The 27,021-nt window shown below is 39.2% G+C and overlaps 1 protein-coding gene across 1 annotated transcript; it reads right to left on the bottom strand.

The window, feature by feature from the left end:
• Nucleotides 1–3,245: 3,245 nt before the first annotated feature.
• On the bottom strand, nucleotides 3,246–26,797 carry LOC143639982 (thioredoxin-like). Its single transcript, XM_077107984.1, has 5 exons — nucleotides 26,711–26,797; nucleotides 24,933–25,037; nucleotides 18,219–18,278; nucleotides 14,986–15,051; nucleotides 3,246–3,308 (listed from the first exon to the last, which is right to left on the bottom strand). The coding sequence occupies exons 1-5, from the start codon at nucleotides 26,795–26,797 to the stop codon at nucleotides 3,246–3,248; spliced, it is 381 nt and encodes a 126-aa protein (XP_076964099.1).
• Nucleotides 26,798–27,021: the final 224 nt, after the last annotated feature.

The raw sequence follows: 27,021 nt of genomic DNA, 5'->3' as shown, positions 1-27,021 counted from the left end.
TCCACCTTTGCTCTGTGGCAGGGTTAGGCTAATGGGAAAGAAATGCAGTCAGATCTCCAAAAGTAATGCACAGTCTCCTCATCCCATGAACATTTCCATCTGTCCCTTCTGGGCTGGAAAGATACATAGCATCACTAAAAATATTTGTGATTTTTGTTTAAAAAGGAAAAGAAAAAGGAGAAATAAAACTTTTGGGGGGAACCAATTTTTTTTTTTTTTTTCCGCTAGAGATGAATTCAGGACCCCTTGCACATGCTAGACAAGTATTTACCAGCAAACTACACCCTCAGTTCTTAACCAAAATCCTCTGGTAATCTCTAAGTCCAAGTTTGATTTTGAAAATTATACCTTTCATTAGCTGTATCTCACTTCCCTTGTTTTTTCTTTCTTTCTTGGTGTTGGGAATTGAACCCTGGGCTGTGTGTCTGGTAGGCAAGCACTCTGTTCTACCAGAGAGCTACACTTCCAACCTTCTAAATGGCTCTTTTTAAAATGAGGGCATCCGACAAGATCATCTGAATGTTTTGTTTCATTTTTTTTTCTTTTAGTATTTGGGATTGAACCCAGGGCTTTGTGCAAGGCTGTACAACTGAGTCACACTCTAGCCCTTTTTTGAAATTTTCTTTCAAGACATGGTCTCACTAAGTTTCCCAGGCTGGCCTCAAACATGTGATCTTCCTGCCTCAGCCTCCAGAGCAGTTGGGATTCTAGGTGTGCACCACCACACCTGGCTGGATCTGAAATCTTTTAATCTTTAATTTTGTTAAGCAGTGAGTTTAACTGGTAGAATTTAAGACCAGCATGGTACCATTATATATGCTCAACTATATTACTTTTCTTAAATCCTTGGCCTCAACTTTGGCAAACATACAGCCTGGGTTCTAATAAAGATTCTTCTGGGCAAAATTGAAGGAGTTATTTTACTTCATCATGTCTATTTTGTCCTGTGTAAGAAAATAGGCACAAACATAGTACCTTCCAGGCTGGGGATGTGGCTCAGTGGTAAATGTTCACTAGTATGCTTGAGTCCCTGGATTTCCATCTGTAGCACTGGAAAAGGAAGGAAGGAAGGAAGGAAGGAAGGGAGGGAGGGAGGGAGGGAGGGAGGGAGGGAGAGAGGGAAGGAGGGAGGGAGGGAGGGAGGGAACTACCTTGCTAGCAGGCAGTGGTGTGTCACATCTTACCAGCTCACAAGAGGCTATCGTGAATCTCTCTTCCAACTCTGTGTTTAGGGATGGCACTAGCAGAGTAAAATTCTTATGTATTTACACTGCAGAAATTGGCAACCACTATGAACCACGACTTTTTCCTCCTAGAAAGCCACCTGCTAATCATTGCCCAGTACAATGATATTGACAGGATTGTTGCACAGGTAAAACCTGGTGATGAATGCAGAGGGATTACCACATTGCTTAGCACATGATATTTACATATGCAAGTATGGATGCATGTGTCAGCTCTTATCAGTCAAGTTTTGTTTTTAATTTGTCATTTTATTTTGATTTGTGTTGTTATCTTTCCTCTTTCTGGAGTCTTTTTTTTTTGGGAGGGGGAAGGGGGTACCAGGGATTGAACTCCAGGGCACTCAGCCACTGAGCCACATCCCCCGCCCTATTTTGTATTTTAGAGACAGGGTTTACTGAGTTGCTTAGTGCCTCACTGTTGCTGAGGCTGGCTTTGAACTTGGGATCCTTCTGTCTCAGCTTCCTGAGCTGCTGGGATTACAGGCTTGTGCCACCATGCCCAGCTTTCTGTCTGGAGTCTTTCCCAATTGAATGGTCTGGCTGTTCTCTTTGGTGGAGGTGATAATGTATGACTGGGAGTGGTTGGCAGAGGCTACTTTCTGCTAGAAAACTTAAAAACAAAGAGCATCTATTTATAGTGATAGAAGGGATGATTCAGGTGCAAAGAGAAAAGCAGAGGAGAGAGAGAAATACGTGAAATTCATGGATTTCCCTTCCCTCCCTCACCTCTCCACCCCCAGTTTCTAACCTCCTATCAAGTTTTATTTTTAATGTTTGTTACAGCATTTGGTACAGAGTAGGAGCTCAATAAGTATTTGTTGGATGAACAAGTTAGCAGGTACCATTTCCCCCTACTTTGTAGTCCAGAGGATTCTAATAAAGAACACAGATCCCATTCTTTGTTAAAATCTCAGTCATTTATGGCTGGGGAAGCTGGTTCTACTTTTTCTGATTCCAGTGTTCATCCAGAGGCAACCTCATGGGGAGCACAGTTATAAGAAAGAGTCATCTTCTCTGGGCTTCAAATATCTTATTTATTTATTTATTTTTGGTACCTGGGATTGAACTCAGGGGCACTTAACTGCTGAGTCACATCCCCAGCCCTTTTTAAAAAATTTTAATTTTGAGACAGGGTCTCATTAAGTTGCTTAGGGCCTCGCTAAGTTCTGGGGCTGGCTTTGGATTTAAGATCCTCTTGCCTCAACTTCCCAACTTGGAATTATAGGCATATGCCCTGCTCAGTTTTTAAAAACATATTATAGGTGTTAAAAGAATTATCTAGGGGCTGGAGATAAGCTCAGTTGGTAGAGTGCTTGCCTCACATGCACAAGGCCCTGGGTTCAATCCCCAGCACCACCAAAAAAATAAAAATAAAAAAATAAAAAAAACCAAAGCACACACACACAACACACACACACACACACACATACACACACACACACACACACACACACAAACAAAAGAGAAGGAATTATCTGTTTTCTGTTTTTGTGAGATTTAGAAATTATTTTTAGGAGAATTTTAGAAAGGCAGAGGAGAGAAAAATGACAGTTCAAATATAAGATGCTGCGTTGGAAAGAATTTTGTATTGCAAACAATGACTTAGTTGGTGAGAAAGTTCCATTTTGGAGCACTGTAGGATAATAGGGCATTTATTTGTTCTCTGATCACTGTGAAGAATTGCATCTTTGGAAATCTCTGGAAAACCTTGATGACCTGGCATTACTTAGCAGTGCAGGGCCTCTGCTGTGAAGGTCAAGAAAACATTGCCTAAGGAGCGAACTCAGAGAAGTGCTAAGGCTGCCCTGGAGAATGGAAATGACACAATTCTGATATTGCAACAGTTTTAAGCAGCGTTGCAGTTATATTGCAATATGGTATTCTGCTATTCAAGTGTTAGGAGAGAGAAGATAGAACTCTACCATGTTTGCTGGAAATAAAACAAACACATTTGCTGTTGCCTTTGAAAATGTCACATGTATATTTTGATTTGGTAGCAGCTTACATGAACTGTTGAATCTTCTCTTCCAATCTTTTAACATCCATTCCATAAAATTCAAAAATCTGTTTCAAACACACAAAGGTAAAACATTATTCAAGCATTACAAAGACGTTGAAGCTTTGAGGAATTTCTTTCCTGGTTATAAAATGAACTCCTTCATTACCATAGTCTTCAAGATACTTTAAATATAAAGAATACATTAAACATTAAATTATGATATTTTAACATTTGTCACCCTTTCAAAATTGCTTATGGCAATATTTTCCAGGTTTCTATAATTCTCCACAAAATCCCTCTTGTCTATCCCAGTAATTGGAAATTCCCCATAATTGGAGTTTTTTTGAATTGGTATTGAGGACCTATTAATTCATATACATGATCTTCTAAAACCAAATGGCTTGTGTCTTCTTATTCCCTGACTTCTGTCATGTCATTGTATAGAATTGATTCTAAGATGCACATTTCCTCTTCAAAATTTTACATCTCTTGGTTTTAATCAGAACACTTTTTAGTAGTATACGAAGTAGTGGTACATTTTTAATAAGCATTTATATTTGATGAAATATGGAAGCCCCAAACCCTTACTGCTCATTATGATTTTAGCATAAATTGTATTTGGTGGTTGGAGAGAGGGAAGGGTGTATAGGTAAACAGAGGCTGGAATTGGGTGAAGACTTGTTTCTAGTAAGGATGGTTTTGGCACCAAGAATGAGGTCAGGACTTTGGAGCAAGTGTTGGTAAAGTCCAGAACAAACTTCAGTGCTCAGTGTCCTGCAGAGAAGGTAACTATCCACACGCCTGATGATTCTGCTTCTCCAGGCAGCAGCATTCTGCCAGAGGCTGTCATTTTATTTATTTCCTGAGTGTAAATTCAAGGCTTCAACTTGCTCTTGATCGCATTGACTTACCTGCTCGGCTGTGGATCCACTTACCTGCTCGGCCATGGATTCACTTGTTTTACAGCAAAATGTTGTTTTGACTCTTGAGAATACAGTTACCTAGGTGTGGGTGCAGAATTTCATTATTTGTCTGAGTTGCCTGCTTTGTAACCATCTCCCTATAAATAATTCCCCCTTGGCTTTGGCCAGGGGAGGAAGCTGTCAGAAAGGATCTGCAAATGGTTTTCTTTCCTAACAGATGACTGCTGAATGATTGCTCTGGGACATGAAGGAGTTTCATAATCTGATTTTAAAGGAACTTTGTCCCTTTAGCCAAAGCTGGAATGAAATGGAGGATGGGAGAGGTTCTGGGTTACACTTCAGTCTCTGTTTTTCTCATGGGAACTGGAAGAGTGGGCTTCATTATGTGGGAGCAGTGGCTCCCATTTATCCATTTATTGTACCTTCTGCAAACAATCCTCCTCAGTCTCTACCCTCTACTTTTCTGATACAGAAGTAGCTTGACATCTGAGCAGGAGACAGACACTGGTAAGGGTTGAATAAGAAGTTCCTAAGGTGTGTCTCTTCCCTGTTACTGCCACCATGCAAGTCCAGGTAGTTATCTGGACTCCCAGTGGTCTACAAGAAGATATATATATATATATATTTTGCATATGGCAAAAGCCTTAGTGAATCTGAATATATATATATATATATATATATATATATATATATATATATTTTTTTTTTTTTTTTGCATATGGCAAAAGCCTTAGTGAATCTGATTATGTCTGCTTATCTTAGATTGTCTCTTACTGCAAAAAAAATTGAGGAATCAGAGAGTTTTGGAGCCCCAAAAGATGGGCTTCTCTTGGTGGAAACTGTTTTCATGGTGGGATGTCACAAGTTCTAGGAATGCAGGGGCCAGGGAGGAGAGATGTGATATGCCTGTGCTACGCTACTTGGATAGCCATCAAGGTCAGCCAGAAGCCATAGGTGCAACAAGAGCCTCAACTGTTGTGGAGTCTGACTCTTCTTTCTTCTAGGTACCTGGAATCTAGCTCAGGGCACTCTCACCCATGCTGTCACTCAAGCCAGGAAACTGAAGCCACATTTAAAAGACCATGCAAAGATTATAATTGTACAGCTTGGAAAATTATTACAAAGCACACTGTGTAGCCATACCCCACATCAAGGTATATTTAGACACCCCTGCCCTGTCATTTCCCAAGCTCAAAGGCAATTTCTACTCTGAATTTTTCACAATGAATAGGTTTTATCTGTTTATGAACTTTTACAAATGAAATTCTCTAATATGTGTTCTTGCATCTGGTTCCTTTCACTCAATGTGATACTCAGGAGATCTATCTTTGTAGCAGCAGTACATTTATTTTTCAGTATTCCATTGCAGGAATGTAACACTTTTTATCCATTTTGGCTATGACAAATGATGCTTCTGGGGACATTTTTGTTCCTATCTTTGTGAGAAATCTTTTGGGGCACATAAGAACCCATTTGTGGTATACCTGAAAGTAGAATTATAGGATTCTACTTTAGTAGAAACTACCCAACAGTTTTTCAAATTATGCTCCATAGACTTTCAAATTATGCTCTACTAGCATAGGAGGAAGGTTCTGGTTGCTCCATAGCCTTGGCAACACTTGGTATTTGCCAATCTTATTCATGTCAGTCATTCTGGTGGCTTTAGGTGACATCAACTTTGCTACATAATTCCATGGATGTTACCTTTGCCCACTTTTACCTGAATTTTAGTAACAGCTCTATAATTTGTCTCCTGTCTTATTTCTCAAAGTCTCCTCTCCTTCCTGAAGCTCAAAACCACAAATCCATTCATGCCATTCTTCTTTGTAAACTTCCTCAACATTTCCCCCATCACCATCAAATCCAAGCTTGTTATAAGGTCTCTTTGATTTTATCCTGTCTACCTCGCTGTCCCTCCCCCTACCACAGACTCTCAACTCTTAGATTTGTTTGTTCATTTAACAAATACAGTTTGACTATCTCATATCTAAAATTCTAGGGTCCGGAAGTGTCTCAGATTTCAGATTTTTGGATATTTGCCTATACATAATGAGGTATCTTGAAGATGCGACCCAAGTCTAATGACAAAATTCATTTACATCTTGTGTATATCTCATACACATAGCCTGGAGATAACGCAATACAATATTTTTAATAATTTTGTGCATGGAACCAAATTTGTATACATTTGAAGCACCAGATTTGTGGTTTATGATAGCACTCAAAAAATCTCAGATTTTTTGGATTTTGAATTTTTGGATTTTTGGGTTAGGGATAGTCAACCTGTGCTTTTTTTTTTTTTTTTTTTAAAGAAAAACTGTATTTAATGAGTGCCTACTATGAGCTGCATATATTGTGAACAAAACAGACACAATCCTGCAGGAGCTCATAGGCTAGTGATAATTTTATCATTTTATTGTTATTCAAATAATGTCTGACACATACCCATGCTATTTTCTAAGACTCTTTTCTTCCCATCTTTTCTCAGTTGCTAATATTAAAAAATTTTTTTAGATGTTGATGGACCTTTATTTTACTCATTTAGTAATATGCAGTGCTGAGAATCAAACCCAGTACCTCACACATACTAGGCAAGTGCTCTACCACTGAGCCACAACCCCAGCCCCTTAGTTGCTAATCTTATCCAGCCTTCATGGTGGTTGAACATGAACTCATGGCATCATCTCTGAACTTTTTCATTATGATCCCATGGCACTCTGTACATTCCATGATTAAATAATTGACTTTGTCATCTGTGTGTTCCACCAGAGCAAGGATGGACACTAACTCTTATTTTCCCCCCATATTTTTGGTTTCTAGTTTAGAACCTTACAGAATAGGCACAACATTAATGGGTTTAGCATAAATTATTCCATATTAATTTCTGGTTATTGAAGTATGAGTATGAGATTCTCAGTAGTGTTAAATTTCAGGGATTAGGTACCAATTGTCTTATTCTTTCTTTGTCCAATTTATCAATATTACATTTATGTCTCCCTATTGACTAATAGACATTGCATACACAGGAGCTTAATAAATGCAGCAAGAAATGAGAAACAGCTACTGACAAGAACTTATTTTATAAGTAACCTTCTTTTGAACATATGCAGTTTTCCATGGATAGTGTGGGAATTGGTTTCCATGGATAAGCAAAATACATGTATGATCAAGACCCTTATATTAATGGACTGACATTTCCATATAACTTATGCATGTACTCTCATACACTTTAAATCTTCTCCAGATTACTTATAATTTTATAATTATGTGTTATTATAATTACTTATTGTATTTTAATTACTTTGTGTTATTATAATTACTTATAATAACACAAAGTAAATACTTGTTATAATGTATTTTTGAGGGAATAATGACCAGAGGAAAAAAGTTTGTATATGTTCAGTACAAATGCAATTTTACTCCAAATACTTGTGATCTGTCATTAGTTGAATCCAAGAATGTGGAACACGTGGATATGGAGGGCCAACTGTATAAGATAGACAATTAGTTTGTGAACTGTGCTCAGAGTGTTTTCTCATTTTAAGCTGATGCTAGGCTGTGCCTCTCAAAGGCACACGCCCATTGGAAGCATTAGTTAAGTGTGTTTATGTCTCTTCTTGCCTTTAATTTTTATGCACAGCTGCTACCCCAAGAATGACTGCTAATGAGAGCTATGAACGCCAGTGTCCAGAGACCAATGGGACAGAGGGAAACTGTTCATGAACAAAGGACCACCCAAGCCCAAGAATCAAGTTTTAAAAATCTTTTATTCTAGACCTTTTCAAACACATATAAAAATAGAGTACTGGGATGACCCCTACCCCACCATTTATCTATCATCAAAGTTCAACCAGAGGCAGTTTTCTGAAGGTCAAAGGTATTCGGTCACCTACAAAAAGTCTATTCCTGATACTGAGAAAATACAAAGGGCTGGAGACAGTGGAACTTCCTAACACATGAATTTCTGAGAGTAAAAATTAGACTTCAGAGTCTGACTAATGATGCATTCATAGAATAATTATAAGAAAATGTCTTGGCCAGTTGATATGCAATTTTGATTGAGTGAATACTGAAGTTATATAGTTGGATCAGCTACACAGTCCAAATCAATCTCATCATTTTCCCAGACATCTGTACTTAGCTAACAACAACAGCAAATCCTGAGGCATCAGCAGCAACAACAACAGCAGCAAACAAAGTAGCACAGAACCACCAACCCACACAAGACATTTCTGGGGGATGGCTGTAGAAGTGTTTGTACATACAATTTCATAATTTATAATAATATATTATTTTAGAAGGGTTTACTAAGGCATTCAATGTTGTGAATAAGATGGAAGAGATGAGAAGTTTTCAAATTATCTCCACCATCTGCTAAGAGGTGGGCAGTGGTGCTATTTGATCCTGTCTTGGCTTCTCCCTTTGAACCCCACCTACTTCTTCCCCAGAACCATCTGCATAACCTCAGCCCAGTATTTGAACGCTTCCTCTTGACTTTTCACAACACCCAGGGCAGGCCTTGCAAATGCAAGGAACTCAGTGAAGGTTTTTGGAGTTGAGCTAAATCCTAACAAGAAGGAAGCTTGAACATATGCCCCCAATTTCAAGAAAAGAGCCCATAGGAGCAAGCTGTTATTCCCCCCTTATCTGCATGAGCCATCTTTTCAACTTGTTCTCATAGTGAGAGGTCAGTAAAATACTAATTGATTTTCCTTTTCTTGTTGCTGGTTTAGAAAGTTCTTACATATTTGACTCTTTGAACATTGCTGGCATAAATAATGGTAGAAGTGCTTTTCTTCTTCTTCTGTGTTAGATTCAGGTTCAAACTTCATTGATACGGGGCCAGATAATACCTATTTCAGGATTCGTGGGCCACTCAAATTTGCTGTTGTAATTTGAATGTAAACAATTGGGTGTGGCTGGGTTCCACAGGTCCCAGGGTCTGATTTGGCCCTCAGGCCAAGCTTATCCTGGGCCTGCAATTGAAAGGTTGACATGCAGCTTGAGGGCCAAGTTCTCAGCACCGCGTGGTTTTCCACAGAAGGGGAAAGGAGGAGTGGATCTGATGTTGTGAGAATTCATCTCAAGCCACACAGAGAATAGGAAAAGTGATTCGGGACTCTGGCCGGAGGAGATGTCTTCTGCCTGCTGGAAATGTGAGATGGAACTTTGTTCTCAAGCACAAATGTGGCTATAAGGGCTCTTCCTTCAATGGCCTACACCCCTGTTCTCATGTTTCCACTGAAAACATCAGCTCAGATGCCTTCTTTCTACACGGTCACACATGCCTGCTTTCTACATCCCTCCTCTTTCTCCCCAGTTCAGGGGTGAGCATGCCTTTTAAGCCTAGGTGAAGGAGTGAGCTCATGTCTGTTCTCTGTCTTTCGGGGGATACTCTGCTCAGGTGAGCTTTCCTCTGAGTCCCTTTGGACAGCTTTCTTCAGAGGGGTCTGGAAGGCTCTCATGTCTTTCCTCACATTAGGGTTTTGACAGTTTTGCAAAGCAGTGATATCTCTTTTACCTGGGCAGTAAGCTTCCCCTCTGCAGCCCCAGATTCTCCCAAGTCATCTCCAGGTCAAGGCTTCAAGAGAACTGCAGGCAGCCTGTTGACATGAGTTCCAGCTATGTTCTTCAGTGAGCACAGTTGAGCCTCATGACTGCTTATAATAAAAGTGATGTTTTAATGGCCTGTGTGACTCCTTCTGAAAGAAGAACAATGGCTGGTGATCTGGCTGCTTCCTCTTGCAAGTGTTCAAGAGAATCCTGACCGACCCTCACCAGTTCCCAGGAGTGTGGCCCTCCAAGTGTGGTATTCGTGATCAATGACTTTGAAGTGATGCACCATGCCACTCTGGCTTGTCAACTTGTTTCACAAAACATCATTATTGATGATGTGCACCTGGACGGACTGTTGTGGTCTTGAATTTCCTATTGCCATGACTGGTTGTGTAAGGATGGTTATATAGTAAGACATGTTCATGGAGCAAGCACACCCCCCGCCCTGCCCCCACTATCACATAAAGGGGGACTACTGTACTTACAATAGAATACTGTGTTAAAAGAACCAGCCAAGGTGCCCCATCTGGAAAAGTGGAGCAGGAATGAACTTATTTACCACAATGTATCTTCTTGGAACATGGTGTGATGTTCTGGATAAAAACATTAAGGAGTACAGCAGAAAGGGAAAAGCCTTTTTGATTACCCGAAATTGGTTGTGGTTTTCTCCTAAAATGGTGTGGCTCATGTTGTATCCCTGCCAGCTGCTCTTCTAACCTCTATGTGAATATTTCCAGCAACCAAGAAATGCCCATAAACCACCACGGGTCATTGCAAATGGCTTCATTTGTTTTCATTTTTTGAAGTTTTGTCTTATGATTTATATACTTTAAAAATAATTGAAATGAACATGAATCAGGGCAAAATAAAATAATGAAAACATAAAGGATGATGTGATGTGGGAATGTCTAGGAATATCAGGAAACTGCAGGACAGGGAGGCTACTGAATTCAATCAGAAGAGGGGATCCTGAGATCCTTGGAAATAATGGCAAAAGAGAAATGCAAAGACTTTTTTGTTCTAATGAAAGGAAGTGGATCATATTTCCAAGGGAGGTGAATAATCTCCTACCTCTGTGCTCTAGGAGGAATTATCATAAGGCTTTTATGCCATGCACATTTGAAAGGGTATAATGGACAGTGGCTCTTTGCCAGATATTTTACCAGAAATGTGAGGACATTTCTAGTAACAGTCCTTAATAGAAACTCCACTCTAGGGGTTTAAAAAAAAAAAAACACAGATAAATAGAACGTAATTGCTTCAATAAATCCATTTCCAGTTGTGCTGTCCCAGATGAAGGATGAAACACATTTATGGAGTTGGTTCCAAAGAAGTGAATTTAATTTTTTCTCTACCCCCAGGAAGATAGTGGGTGTCAATGAAAGATTTCCTAGTCAGTTCTATTGCAAGGGAAAGGAAATTCGCATGAATGAATCTTTTTACCTGGCCACCCCAAATCTTCTCTGGTTCTAGGGGCTTTCTTTTCAGAGCACTATGAGGTAGAACTGGGGGAGGGTTTCGGCGGTGTCAAGGTTTAACTGAAGCTCTTGATGCAACAGTAGAAGTGAGGATCTGCAGAACCTACAGTGCTGCTCAGACGCAAGGATATCTTTTTAGGATCTCTTCCTCCCTTTTTATGACTCTTGTCTTTTGCATAGAAGATGGACATTTTTTTTTTTGTCAAACAGTTTCATTATTGCAATTTTTACTGGAGTTTTAAAAATGATATCTAAATTGATCCAGGTATGAGTACATCAGGAGACATGATTACAGGTGCAAACACAATTTAGAAGTGGACTCATTTGTACATTGCCAGTTCAGCTAGTGGTATTTTCTAGTAGTTATCCAGCAAGTAAATAAAAATTTGAGATCTTGGTGCTATATTTTGAATCTTAAGTATCTCCAAAGGTCTATGCAGTAAATGGTGGCACTGTCAGGAGGGCTTGTAGCCTTCAGGGACAGGATGGAAGGTCTTCAGGTCATTGGGGGTATGTCCTTGAAAGGGACTGGGGGACTCTGGCCCCTTTCCTTTTCTCTTTTTTGCTTTCCAGCCATTATATGAGTGACTATTCTCTGCCATATGCTCCCTACCACGATGTATCTCAAAAGCTATGAGCTACAGGAACTGAAATCTCCAAAACCAATGAGCCAAAATAAACTTGAGTTGATTATCTCAGGTATTTGTTATTATAACAGAAAGTTCACTAACATTCATGATCTGGGAGTGCTGGCACTTTGTTCCATTAATTCAAGAGATCCGTCTGTACCCTTTAGATACCTTTTAAGATATACTTGTTTTTAAGAATATCTCACCTCCCCTTAGAGGGGGCTTTCAAACCTCCATACAGAGCTGAGACCAAATAGGGCCAAGCCTTTGCTCAGAAGAATGGCTAGTATCTGCTCAACAGTCTAGATACAGAGTAAGTTGGGAACTGAGAGTCTTGTATCATCATAAAATGGGAATAAAATCTACTGAGGGGCAGCAGCCACCAAGCAATAACATCTACAGAAGGAGTGAAAACAGAGAACTGTACTGAGCCAGATGGAAACTTGCCCTGAATTAGATGGGAACAAGACCAGGAAGGAAGGCAGAGCCAGGGTGAGATGTAGGCACAAGACAAACATGCACTCATGCATTCACCTGCTTACTCATTTGCCACACACAGAACGTTTTCTCTCCACCCAAGGTTCTTCTAGACACCAGGCTTTCAAATCAGATCTGAACGACTCCAAGTGCTTGGAGTTCAGATCTGAGTCAAACAGAAAAGGGCAGGGAACAGTGGCTTGAGTCAGACTTACGGAGATATCTAAATGCCAGACTTGAACACAGGGTTTAGTGGTGATTCTGTAGGCCACGGAGGGGGGAAGACAGCACATTTTAAATAAGGAAATGACATACATGGAGCTGGGCAGGAGTTTATTTGGAGAAGAGAACAAAGTTACAGCTTGGGAGTAAAGAGGGCTGTTGCATCTGTCTCAGTAAAAGGTATTTATGGCTTGAACTAGAAGTAGGGATGCAATTGCTAAAGGGGAGAAGGCAGGAGGAGAAGAGGTTAGAACTTTGGGAAGCACTTATGTTGGAATCCAGAGGAGACAAGCCAGACGAGAGCTTGGGGGAGGGATCAGAGATAGAAGCCCAAAGAGGAAAGACGTTTCCAGAATATACAAGCTGGTTCGTTAATTGTGCTTTTGTGTAACCAAGAAATATGAGGATTGAGGAATGGCTATTTCAATTAGATGTGTGGAAAGAGTTGGTGACATTAAGGAATGATAGATGAGGGAATGTGTGGGAAATAAAAAATGAAAATATTAAATGTATTCTACTCTTTCAACAGGAAATGAAGGAGACCAGTTTAAGAGAACAACAAATATACACATGAGAATTTTTTTTTTTTTTGGACAGAAAATCCAACCCAATGTTCCCATGTCTACAGGACCTAGCGGGTATCTCAGACTTCAGACCTGGACACATGCAGTGTTCAGTTAATGCCATGAGCATCTGTTGGCGTGAGTGACTCTGCCGCTTTCCTCTATGGTGGCTTCGTTTTCAGATTTCCTCATGGTGACAAGCTAGTTGTCATGGTCTCAGCTCTCTCTCTTCCCAAATTCAAACCCAGTGATATCAAGGGGGAGACTTTGACCTACTGCTCAAGCATAGGACCTGGAATCAGCTCTGGTTTGTCTTGGATTGATTGGCTTGACCAGAACCCAGGGCCCATTCCTGATGGAAATGGTCTACACCTAGAGATGAAGTCCCCAGGGAGCACCTGGGCCAGGATGGAAAAGGACTTGGCTCCTTGAAAGAAAATCAGAGATCTGCTGATAGATAATGGAAAATGGAGGTCAGATGGCACAAACACAAGTCCAAACTCCAAGTTTGAAATAGGGTAACTGAAGGATAGAGGCCTGGAACAGAAGGGAGGGAATGTAATCCAAATACTTGGATGGGATCAATTTTTGGAAGAAGGACACATTCTTATTTCTGAGATGGAAGTGGAGAAAATAATAAAATATGACGCACAGGTAACTTGACATGGAGGTAGTACATGTTGGGAGAACATATATTAAATAGCTTTAATTTTCAAGTAAAAACACAAGGGAACATGTAATGTTATTTTCAAAAAATTAAGTTAAATTCATTGCAACAATTATAGTGCAGCAAGTATAACAAATAATAACTGAAAATAAAATTCTACAGTTACATGTCAAATGCTTTTATTCATTATACTGCAGATACAAATCTTCATAAAGTTTCAGAATAAACTTGTTTACACATATTCTTTGCAACATTTTGATTGAATACTATTTCAGAGAGTGGATGTATCATAATTTACTTAGTCACTCTACTAAAAATGACATTTAGGTTGCTTCCGTTTATTTTTTTTCATGCTATAATTATTATACACTTAGCTGTTTATTTTTTCTTGAAGTGTTTCTCTGGCCCAAGTTCCCAGGGATGAGGGAATTGTGTGAAAAGGAATGAATATTTTGTGCCTCCTAAGTTTGTGGCAAAATGACATTTTATGAAATATGCACAATTGTTCATATCTCCAGCCATATATGAAATGGCTACTTGGATCACGTGCCAAATATTTTAAATATTTTATTCCATGAATATCTTCAAGATAACAGCTAACCAGCTAACATAACACGTTGGGCACTTGATGCCAGGATGGGTCTGACACTTTATTCTATTAATGAATTAATTTTCACAACAACCCTGTGAGGGAAAAATTTATTATGATCCCTGTTTTCACAGATGGGGAAACTGGATATACAGAGATGAAGTACATGTTCCAGGTCCCACAGGTAGGCGGTGGGAGAACTGGTATTTGATCCCTGGGAATCTGAATCTAGAATCTGCATATTCAGTCATATTCATCTTGCCCTGTGATAACTTTTTATTAATATCTTTCCATGTGGTGTTAATGACGTGACTACATCGGTGTGAGAATTTCATCATGTTCTTTTCCAGAAGATTCTTTCTTGATGGTTCTGCCCCAGGCTAGGGGTAACAGTAGAATAATCCTTATGCATTCTTATGTCCAAACACCTCAGATGGTCTAAATGGGGATATTTTTAATAAATCTTGCATTTTTTAACCTCTTGGCCATATGTAAGTTCAGAAATAAAAATTACTAAGAGATAAGAATAAATGTGTTGTTTCACCACCCAGGATATTGTAGGCTTTTTTTCCCCCTTTCTTTTTGCTCTGATGGTTCTATAATCTAATTTGACCTTGCTGGTTTCCATGGAAACATACCTTCTTGATTTTCTTGAATATCTGAAATGTGGGCACTGCTTTAATGTGACAAGCATCAGCCAACTCCTGGGAAAGAAAAGAAATGGTAAGAAGTCAGCGTATTGTTGTCCTCTCTCTGTACCAGCTATATCACTTGTTGAATTATCAGGAGGTGTGTCTTAAAGCCCAGGGACACCTGACGCTTTTGTTTTTGGTTGTTGCTAAGGATTGCTACCATTTGTTCTACAACTTCAGCCATTTTATTATGAGACAGGGTCTCAGTAAGTTACCAAGGGTCTTGTTAAATTGCCTTGAACTTCCGATCCTCCTGCCTCGGCCTCCTGGATCCCTGGGATTACAGGCATGTGCCACCACACCAGGCATGCCTGACAGTTTATAAACTCTCCTGCCAAGAAATCTCCAAGCACATACTCAAAGCCTCCAGAAATGTGACACCGGAGAATGAATGTTCCAGTATTCCTACGCTGTTCCATCCAAGAGCTCTAGAAGAAAGGAGAGAGACGAAGGCCAAAACAGAATGGATGCCGAGTGAATGAACTCTCTTGTCAAGGACCTTGTGAAAGACTGCAGAGGAGCCCATTGCGAAAATAGGAACGAATAAAAACACCTTTGTAAGTCGTACTGAAGACATGGAATGATGTATGGGTCTAGCATTTTAACACACATTTCTTTCTTTTAATACCTACACCCTCCTCACTGCTCATCTTTGTGAAAGATTTGGAGTCCAAAGGCAAGAAAATAGGCTGAAATCCCAATAGTCTTAATCCATTCCAAATTACTTCCAAGTGGTAGGATGAATTTCTTTTTCCTCTTGTTGAGTACACCAAAGAAAATTAGCCATTCACAGGATAAACTGAATTGGACCTCTCTCCTTAATATAGCTACCTTTTAATTGGCATTAAATCTCTTTCCCCACCCTAATGCAAACACTCATACAAACACACATGTACACACAAACACAGTAAATTATAATTTTCACGACCATAGTAATGATACCCAATAAATAAATTACTATTAAAAAGTGTTTTTTTTTTGTTTCACCTTAAAAGATAAGAGCTACAGTTAAAAAAAAAAATGTCTGATAATTACATGCGTTGGCAAGGATGTGGAGAAGTTAGGACTCTTCTTGTGATGATGGGAATATGAAATGGTGTAGTTACTTTGGAAACTAGTTTGTCCATTCCTTAGAAGTTAAGTGCTGAGTTACCACATGACTTCAAAATTCCACTTGTAGATATATATCAAAAGAAATGAAAACTCAGGTTCACACAGGAACTTGTACACTAATTTTTATAACAGTATTATCTACAATAGTCAAAAAGTACAAACCCCCTAAATGTTCACTAATGGATGAATGGATAAATAAAAGGTGGTATTATCCATATGGTGGATTATTATTATATTATTCAGCAAAATAATGTAGTACCAATACATTTCATAACATGGATGAACCTTGAAAATATGCTATGTGAAAGAAGCCAGTTGAGACCACCTATGATTCCATTTCTATGAATGAGCGAATCTATAGATGGTATGTAGATTTGTAGTTGCCTCCTGTGGGTGGGTGTGGTGCACGGAGGGAGGGAATTGCCGTGATTGATAAAGAGTATAGTGTTTCTTTCTGGAGCAATGAAAATATTTTAAAGATGACTGTAGCAATGGTTGCACAAGTTTGTGAATATAAAAAGAGACAAAGAGATGATGATCCTAGCTGTGCTTTCTGAGTACACAGGGTATGATTCAGCGGAAAGGGTAATTAAGTACTGTCACACTTTAATGAGGCTTAGAGGAAATGGAGAAGTGGAACTTCTATTACACACCAGGCACCATGCTATATATCATATGCATTTTATCATTTCTAATTGTCTTTGTCATATTTAGCAGATAAATAAAGTTTGTAAAGGTTCAACCTCTACAACTTCAACCTTTAAAATGATGAACAGTGAATAACATATTTTTTTTCATCCTAAAGCTTATTTAATCTAAGGTATCTATAGACCACTTGTTATTGTTCTTACTATAGTTTGGATGTTGAATGTTCCCAAAGGCCCACATGTTGAAGACTTGGTCCTGGGGTGGGGTTATTGAGAGGTGATGAAACCTTTAAAAGGTGGAGTTGAGTGAGAGATCCGTAGGTCAATCCCCCTTGAAGGGGAGTGTGGGACCCTGCAAACTCTTCCTTTCTCTATTTTGCTTCCTGGCAATGAGGCGAACAGTTTTGTTCACCATGCTCTCCCACCACGACGTGTTGCTTCACCCTTAGACCAAAGCAACAGGGCCAATCAATCATGGACTGGAACGTCCAAAACTATGAGCCAAAATAAACCTTTTCTCTTTATAAGTCTATTATCTCAGTTATTTTGTTATAGTGATGGAAAGTTAACACAGTTATTTTTTCTTGTTATAAGTCAACAAATGTGTTGGATGCAGTGGCACATGCCTGTGATCCCAGATTTGGGAGGCTGAGGCAGGAGGATCTCAAACACAAGGTCAGCCTGGGAAACTTAGCAAGAACATTTGTCAAAATAAAAAAAAAAGGCTGGGAATATATCTCAGTGGCAGAGTGCCCTTGGATTCAGTCACTGGTACCACACGCACACATGCACACAAAATTAAGAAATGGTAGGAGAAATAATTTTGCAAAGATATTATATATAGGCAAATTTGGGTTGAGCATATGAGGCTGATTATTTTGGGTGGGGTGGGGTAGGGAAGGATGGCTCTAGAGATAGGAGGGAAGAAATCCTGGAATCTCTTGTGATATTTAAGAAAACCCACAAAAAAAGCACAAGATAAAGTAAGAGGAAAACAAGTTTATAATATATTCAGTTTGGTTTTAGAAAATGATCAATAATTTATCACAAGATGGACATGAAACTATTTTTCAACTTGAACTTAATTCCATTGGATTGGTATTGTTTTCCTGGAGCATCTCTGCTGAAGAAGATTCTGGGGCAGAATCTAGGGCAAGTGGTGGAGAATGTTGGGATTGATTAGTGAGGGCTGCCACGGTATAGGGGTGGGATAGGGCAGCGGGAGGAACACATATTTGCTAATTAAAAAATAATAATAAAAGACATATAAGAGCATTATGTGGGACTTTACCACAGTTTATTAAAAAAAAGTGAAATTCTACTTGATTCTACATTGATTATGTAATCATGGAGACAATGCTGCTCAGTTACTATGCAAATGGTTGTAACTATCCACAGGTTGAGGGGTAAGATTCTTACCGGAGAATCGTCCACATCCACGATAGCAAACCTTACGTTTTGGTATTGTAGAGACATGTCCTTAAAAATAAAAGAATAAAGATTCCCCATTAGCTTTGTGCTCATATTAAAGCGCACATTAGAGGTGTCTTTCAGCAAAAATAGAAATGAGCACAAAGTTGTCCAGGTGAGCTAAGCATCATTCTGGTGTTACTACTACCTGGAGCATGAAGCCCCAGGTCAAGTGCCAGACTGTGCCAAGGTGAAGAAAGGATCACGGGCAGAAGCTGAGTCCAAAGGACCAACCTGATGACTAACATTTCAAAGCTGGAAAAGGGACAGACACAAAGCAAAGCAACAGTGAGGCTTCTTCGTGGGTCCAGACCTGCCCCCCAGGGTCTGGGGAGGGATGGGGGCTTTTTCCTGGGAGCAGGTTGAAGGACACTATGTTCTTCAAGATGCAGTTCTCAACTGGAGGTGGAGCCCAGTGGTAGAGTGTTTATCTAGCATGGGCGGGGCCCTGTGTTCCATCCCCAGACCCACATTTTTTTTTTTTTTCTAAAATCCACATTTGATCATGACAAAATCCTTATTAAAATTCTTCTATCTTAGGCAGGTGTGGTGGTGCCCTCCTGTAATCCCTGCAGCTTGGGAGGCTGAGGAAGGAGGATCGTGAGTTCACAGCCAGCCTCAGCAACTCAGCAAGACCCTGTCTCTAAATAAAATATTAAAAAGGGATAGGGATGTGGCTCAGTGGTTGAGCACCCCTGGTTCAATCCCTGGTATTAAAACAAAACAAAACAAAACAAAACTTCTATTTTGACTTGAGAGAGAGAGAGAGAGAGAGAGAGAGAGAGAGAGAGAGAGAAGAGTCATGAACTTATAAAACAAAATCCTTCCTCACCAGCCTCAGTTTCGTTTTTGAGGCTCACCTTTTGCCACGTCCATCGTTTACGCTGGGGCAGGCGAGCTGGCCAACCGTGACGACTCCGTGCGATTTCCCAACAAATCCACCACCCCTCCTGTCCAGAAATGCTCTTTTCAGGGAGCATTTTCATGTCTGCTGACTCTCTTAGTTGAGGGTCCCCAAACTACACCCTGTGGACTAAATCCAACTCTCGACTTGTTCTTATCAAGACAGTTTCATTGGAACAGTCTGGCACTTTGTTTCTGTACTGTCATTGGGTTTTGATCTCCAACAGGGAAGTTGAGTAGTTGGGTCAGAGACCAGATATTTACTGTTAGGTCTTTACCAGAAAAATGACTGACCCTTGCTCTAAGTTTTTAAGGCCCAGGTCAAAGGAGATTGTGGAGGACAATTAAGACTTAGGTTTAAAATCACTTCTTAAAGCCCCACATTATCTTATGACTCATTTTTAAAAAATTCTCAGAATACATCCTTTAGCATTATTTTCAGAGAGACTCTGTGGGTAGTAAACTTTTATTTTTTGTGTGTGTATCTGAAATGTCTTGAATTCTTCTTCCCCCTCCCTTGAACAAAGCTTTGGCTAGCTAACTTCATTCCACCCAACCTTTCCTGCAGAGCCTGAAAAATAAAAAAAAAAATAAATAAAAAAATAAAAATAATAAAAAAGGAAAGGAATAAAAAGGAAAGATTCCTTGCAGCTAGAGTCTGGGTGCACACACATTTGGTTTTATCAGCGGGATGCTTGCAGGTGAGGCTTGGAAGAAGACACGAAGCTACTTTCTTCCTACCTTTACACATTCCTGCTGCACAGAGAGAGGGGGCACTGGGAGACGGTTCTGTAGGAGGCAGCCGCAGAGTCTTCCAATGCCCGGACACCAACGCCCTGGATGTCTAGGCAGCTGGGGCAGTCACAGCGGAGGTCCTGGTTCCGACTCCCTGGCTCTTGCTCTGTGGATGGTGCTTTTCCCTCCCCATGGAGGCCTCATGCTTCCCCTCCCTTCTGATTATGGCAATGCTGGGATCCCCACAGGTGGGCCTGCATTGTTCTGAGACCCCTGTTCATGGAGTCTCAATCCAGAGTCCGTTCATCCAGGCTTCCAATGATTGAATAAGCATTTAATTCCTTGTATTAATTTTTTTTCCTGTCAATTTGGTTTGTTTCCAGATTTGATTGCCAGCTGATACAGTGACCTAGAGTAAGTGGAACCTTTTGTCCAAACCCCTCATGTACTATGAGTTAAAAAAAAAATCACACGCAATGCATGTGTTCTCTTGTAATAGTTTGGGCCTTACAAGAAAAAAATACGAAAAACAAGAAATTCTTCCATTTACAATTTCCCCCAATTTTCACTCACTCATAGAAAAGCAAACTTTTTTGATAAGCATTTTTCTCCTCCCCTTTGTATGTGTATGTGTGTGTGTGTGTGTGTGTGTGTGTATTTGTGTACTATAAAGGTTTACAAATAAATACAGATACCTTTATAAGTAAATGTATGTGTTTCTGTTTTATGTAAATGGGACCATACTATACACATTTTTTTCTATACTCTGCTCTTCTTACCTAATGGTAAATTGTCTTAGAGATAATCCCATCATTCCATATGGGCCTACTTCATTTTTTTTTAAATATCTGAATAATATTTTGCAATGAAGGTGCACCAACATTTATTTTAAAAATGTGTTTGCATTAGTCTGGATTCCAGCAGAAAACAGATGGCACAATCAAATTAGTATAACTCATGGAAGTTTATGCAGTGACTAACTATGATTACCTGTAAAGGCAAGGACAGGTGTAGGAGGAGCTTCAACAGCCAAGATGTAGCAACAGCAGAGCTGTTACCCCTAGGGTCTGAAGGCAGGAAGAAGGGAGTTTACCAAGACTTAGATTTCATTTTACATTATGAAAATACTTCCTGTAGGCTGTAGAAATTTGATCAGTTGTAACTTTGTGCCACGTGAGTAGATTTATACTCCTGCACTTGAGCACTGGCTATCTCTGTGCAAAGTTAGGGAGATTCTCTTTTTTCAAGTTTTGAGTGTCAGAATGGAAGGGTTTGTTAGATATTAAAATGTTCCTTCTCGGCGGGGGTGGGGGGGTCTGTGATTCCAGCCCTTACCTCTTCCCTCTCTTTGAAGCATCTAGACCCATTATCAATTATAGTCAGAGGACAAGTGCTTCAAGCCATTTGCCACAACCGGAGCAGCCAGTAACAGAAACAGTTCCAAGTAGTATCCAATATTAACAGTGCCTGTGGAAACCCCTATCACCTGAGAGAGGCCCCCACACCCATTATAAGAGTACTCACAGAAGGTGTACCCTACACACTCTACTGTCTATGCAACAACTGCCTAAATGGCTAGAGTCCCTACTCAAAGGCCTGTAGAGACAGTAGGTCTCTCCAGATCTGATACAGTATGCACTTTGCCCACAGTTGCTAGTCTCAGCCAAGGAAGCTACAGGGAGATTACACTGAGGTGCCAGGCTGGAAGTAAAGTCAATATTGTACACTAAGCTTTTATGCCAAGTCACGTTGTCAGGAGAAAGCTGCTTCCTAAGACAGCTGTCCCACAAACAGTAGAGATATCCATCCAACAGATGCATAATTTTCAACATAGAAGTACAGAAGCACAGTAAAACAAGGTAATATGACATCTTATAAAGTTCGTGACTCTCTAGTAACAGATTCCATAGACGTTGAAATGAATGAAATACCTGATAAAGAACTCAAAAGAACGTTTTTTTTTAAAGTCCAATGAAATCCAAGAGAATACAAACAATGACATGAAATAAGAAAGACAATGCAGTATTTGAATATATGAGCAAGACATTGAGGAAAGAGAGATTTTTTTGGGAAAAAAGCAACATCAGAAATATTAGAAGTGAAAAGCTCAGTATGAAAAATTCACTTGAAAACCTCAACAACAGACTAGATCAAGCAGAAGAAAGAATATCAGAGCTTGAAAGCAAGTCTTTACAAATATTATATTCAGACAGAAATAAAAAAAATTAAGGAAGAATGAAAAGAACATTCAAGATCTCTGAACACCACTAAAAAATCAAAGGTTGTCATTACGGGTGTACCCAAAGGAGAAGAAATAAATGTCCACGGCATAGAAAACCTATTGAATGAAATGCTTCAGAAAATTTCCCAAATCTTGGGAAAGACAGGGACATCCAGGTATAGAATTCTTTAGAATCCTAAACAGACAAGACCAGAAAAGAACATCACCAGGAAAATTTATAGGAAACTGTCAAAAGTACAGGACAAAGGAAGAATTTTAAAATCTTCAGGAGAGAAGCATCAAGGCACAATTAAAGGCAAACCCATTATACTAACTGCCGAGGTTTTGATGGAAAAGGCCAGGGGGCATGGAATTATGTATATCAAGTCCTGAAAGAAAGTCACTGACAGTCAAGATCACCCAGCAAGGCTGTCCTTCAGAATCTAAGAAGAAATAAAGATCATTACTGCAAGCATACAGTAAGAGAATTCATGACCAATAGGCAGGCTTCTAAAAGGTACCTAAGAGAATCCAACACCCAGAAGTGGAGTGAAAGAATAAATCCCAAGAGAAGCATAGATATGCAAATGAGAAATAGGAAATAATCCAATATTATCACTAGAGTAAAGCCTCTAACCACACTTTTCACAAAAGTTAAGAAGATGGAATTAGCCTAGGTGCGCATCAACACATGAATGGATAAAGATTGTCTACATGCATCATATAATCTTAATACTACAAGCGAGTATTATTTAGTCATAAAGAAGAATAAAATCCTACTTGCAGCAAAATAGATGGAACTGGAGGACATCATGTTAAGTGAAATAAGCCAGACACAAAAAGTCAAGTATTGCATGTTCTGTCTCATATATGGAAACTAAAAATGAAAATAAATAAATAAAAAGTTTACCTGAAAGTACAAGAGAGATTTGTAGGGACTGGGAAGGGTGTGGTGAGGAAAGGCACAGGGTGGTACAGAAGAGGGGTGGATGGACATGATCAGTTCAAGAGTATGTGGAAATATCACAGTGAATCCCATTTATCTGCACAATAGAAATAAGTAAAGTGTAGAAATGTTTTTTTTTTTTTTAAAGTGTTTCCTCTATATTTTCCAAGACATAGTAGGCATGTTGAGATGACATGTAGCCCATTTCTCTGTTTGACTGTAAGTTCATTTTTAATTAAATGTCAAGGTTGGGACTGTGATTAGAATCAGTTTAGGTGGATTCAAGTAAAAAAAATGTCAAAAATATTAGAAACCTCATTGAGAATAGAACAGAATATTTTTAGTTTTCAGTTTCATAGAGGAATCAAAACTTTGTTGTTGTTTTTCTATACTGGGGATTGAACCTTGGTGCTACCACTGAGCTACATTTCCTACCTTTTTTATTTTGAAACAGGGTCTCAATTTCCCCAGGCTGACCTTGAGTTTGAAATCCTCCTGCCTCCATCTCTGGAGTCTCTGGGATTACAGAAGTGTGTATTGTGCCCAGCTCAAGACATTTTTATATTTGAAGGAAGAATGAAAGAGAGCAAAAGTAAATGTGAAACTTTTGCAAAATAAGAAAAAATGAAAAGAAAATGCCCTGAGATTCTGTTTTACCAAAACCGAATAGTATAATGAGCTTTCAAGTGGGACAATAGAGAAGTTAGATGAAACAGTATATTAAATATTAAAATTTTAATTTGGAGATACCATAAAATATGAACTAGTGCATATGTAGAAAAAAAGTTTGGATATAAACATACCATTACAACCAAGTAGATTATTTTACTAGAATATTTTACCGAGCAGAGCAGGGAACAAGAAAGGATGTGTAAGACATGGTTTGCCTACCATTTGCAACAGCGTGAATGGACCTGGAAGATATTATGCCAAGTGAAATAAGCCAGTGGCAGAAGGAAAAATATTACACAATTTCACTTCTATGAAGTATCTAAACATTCACTTATATATTCACCTGATAATTGAACAGTGGTTACTAGGGAGTGGTGGGGGAGGAGGCGTATAGAGGGAGTTGTTCAATTGGTAGAAAATTTGAGTTTTAGAAGATAAATGAATTCTAGAGATCTGCTGTACAGTGTAGCATTTACTGTCAGCAATATGATGCGCACTTAGCAGTTTGTTAAAAGGGTAGATTTCAGGTTAAGCATTCTTACTACCTCTTTCAGGGAAGGGTGAGAAAAAGCATAGAGACACAAGGACATTTTTACAAGTGATAGATAATGCTTATTATCTAATTGTGGAAATGGTGATCACAGGAGTTTGCTTATGTCCAAATTCACCAGTTGTGTATATTAAATATGTGCACTTTTTTGGTCTATACCTCAATAAAGTTACAGAAAAAAATGAAATAGAGAATGTCTTTTAAAAAGAGACCTATGATCTTTTTCCCCCTTATAATAGAAGTGACGAATTAGGGAATGTTTATTCTTCTATATTATAGCTAAAAATAAGTATCATATGTATCTTATCTATTCCAATATTTTAAAGTTCTGAACTCTGGAACTTTGCAAAATATCATTAGTGTAATGTGATGAGTTTTTTTTTTTTTCATTTTTATAGTTGGACTCTTGCACATCTTGACAATCCTTGCTGAATTATCTATAGATGAGTAGTATTAATCTTCTGGTATTCTCAAATTAGATCCCAGTGAATTTTCTACCATTTCCTCAGGATACTCCAAAATGCTATATGGCCCCAAAGTGTGTCATAAGTGCCAAACTTTAAGAATTTCTGGGAAAATTATTTTTGGGGCTTAAATTCCTTTTATAGCCAAGAACTCAATACTGTTGATACTTACATGAAAAACAGAACACATCTCTTTGCAGAAACCACACCAGTCTGCTGAAAATTCAACTACCACAAGTTGACGTCCAGCATCTTTCAAAAATGTATTGAATTCATCCTGAAACCAGAACACAAATGAGAAAATGTGCTCAATCACAGAAACTCATAGAGCCTTACAGAGAATAAAATCACAGGGTTGGTGGGATTGCAAATTTGTGCAACCACTGTGGAAAACAGTATGGAGATTCCTCAAAAAACTAGGAATAGAACCACCATATGACCCAGTTATCCCACTCCTTGGCATATAACCAAAGGATTTAAAATCAGCATACTATAATGATGCAGCCATATCAATGTATACAGCAGCATGATTCACAATAGCTAAGTTAAGCTATGGAGCCAAACTAAGGGCCCTTCAACAGATGAATGGATAAAGAAAATACACAATGGAGTGCTACTCAGCCATGAAGAAGAATGACATTATGGGATTTGCAGGTGAATGGATGGAACTGAGACTATCATGCTAAGTGAAATAAGCCAGTTCCCAAAAGTCAAACGTCGAATGTTTTCTCTGATATGTGGAAGCTAAAACAAAATGGGGGAAACAAGGAAGAAAGAAAGAAAAAAAAGAGGTGAGGGGAATTTAATCAAAATAGAGGAAATATCAGTAGAGTTGATGAAAGATGTTGAGGAGGAAGAAGAAGGGATGGAAAAAGGGAAGAGTGGTGGAATGATCTGACTGAAGTTTTGTATGTGCATGGATACAGCAAGGTGGGTTCAGTATCAGGTGTGCCCACAGGACACTAATTTAAAAAAAATAAACTGTAAATGGATTCAAGAAGGATTGGTGGAGTGGAGAGAGGGTAGAGGAGCAGGTGGGAAGTGTTGGGAACTGAATCAGAGCAGGTTGAATTCCATGCTTTTGTGATTATGTGAAGATGGATCCTGCCTGGTGTTGTATCATAACTAAAAAGAGTTAAAACAAAACAAAACAAAACCTTAACCAAGTGCCCTACCTTATTGTTCTCAAGCCAATACAACCTTTTATAAATGTGTCAGAGGTCTGACATATTTCTCTTTGTAAGTACATATAAATGATGAAAATTCCACAAAACATTTAGGAGTTTATTCACAAAATGAGTTGGTAATGGAAGCTGTTGTTGGTGAATTACCTCTGGAAAGAAAATGAGGTTGGCCAGAAAGAAATGAGAGTGGCTAGGTTGGAGGTGAGCTGTCATTCAAAATGGAAATCTATATTTGATTTTTTTTTTAAACAAAGCCCTAAAGATTTACTTATTGGTGAAATTAAAGGAAAAATTAATGTAACACCTTCAGTAATTTCTTGTTTTGTTTTTGGGGAGTGATCATGTTTCATTTCTCCAAGTCAATATAGGACTCAACCCTGATTCACCTAGCTCCTCTCATGGTCTTTAATGGGTACCTGGTATCTATTCCTGGAATGTCTACTGCTGAGTGAGTGATTAGCTGCTCTAGAGGGCTCTGTTCAAGATTTATTTTTCCTTTACCCATTGGAATTGCAACAATAGTAGCTTATTTACTCCGTGCTTGATGTTTTGTCCTATAATCTCTAAAAACACTCTCTGGAATATGTACTATTATCATCTCTATTTCATAGATGAGAAAGCAGAAGTTCATTAACTTTCTCCTGGTCAGCCAGCTGGTGAGTGATGTAGCTGGGGTTGTTAATCTAGGTGGCCTGCCTCCAGAGCCCATTCCCTCTGCCAAAGATACAACATCATCTCCTGAGTTCTTCATAATAGCAGGGCTCACTCTCTCTTCCGCTGATCTTAACTGCATCCTGTGCTCATCCCTGCACCAATCATTGAGAGGGGGTGCCGGAAGCCATCCATTACCCATCTGAACTAAAGCGGTGTTGAAGCCATTGGGCAGGAAAGCCAGATATCAGGAACTGCCAGTACCAACCCCACTGGTTGGAGGATGCCTAGTTCATGTGGCGTCCTACCCAGCTCCATCACAAGTTCAGCACAGCACCGGAGATGGGGTGACCCACAGGAGCCACACAGCTTCTTGGAGATGTGTGTGGTGGGCCAACTGCCAATCAACCTGTTTACTGCAAGGCC

The sequence above is a fragment of the Callospermophilus lateralis genome, chromosome 2, assembly GCF_048772815.1.
Source record: "Callospermophilus lateralis isolate mCalLat2 chromosome 2, mCalLat2.hap1, whole genome shotgun sequence".
In the NCBI taxonomy this organism is placed as follows: domain Eukaryota; kingdom Metazoa; phylum Chordata; class Mammalia; order Rodentia; family Sciuridae; genus Callospermophilus; species Callospermophilus lateralis.
This window is presented reverse-complemented; position numbering and strand designations above follow the sequence as displayed.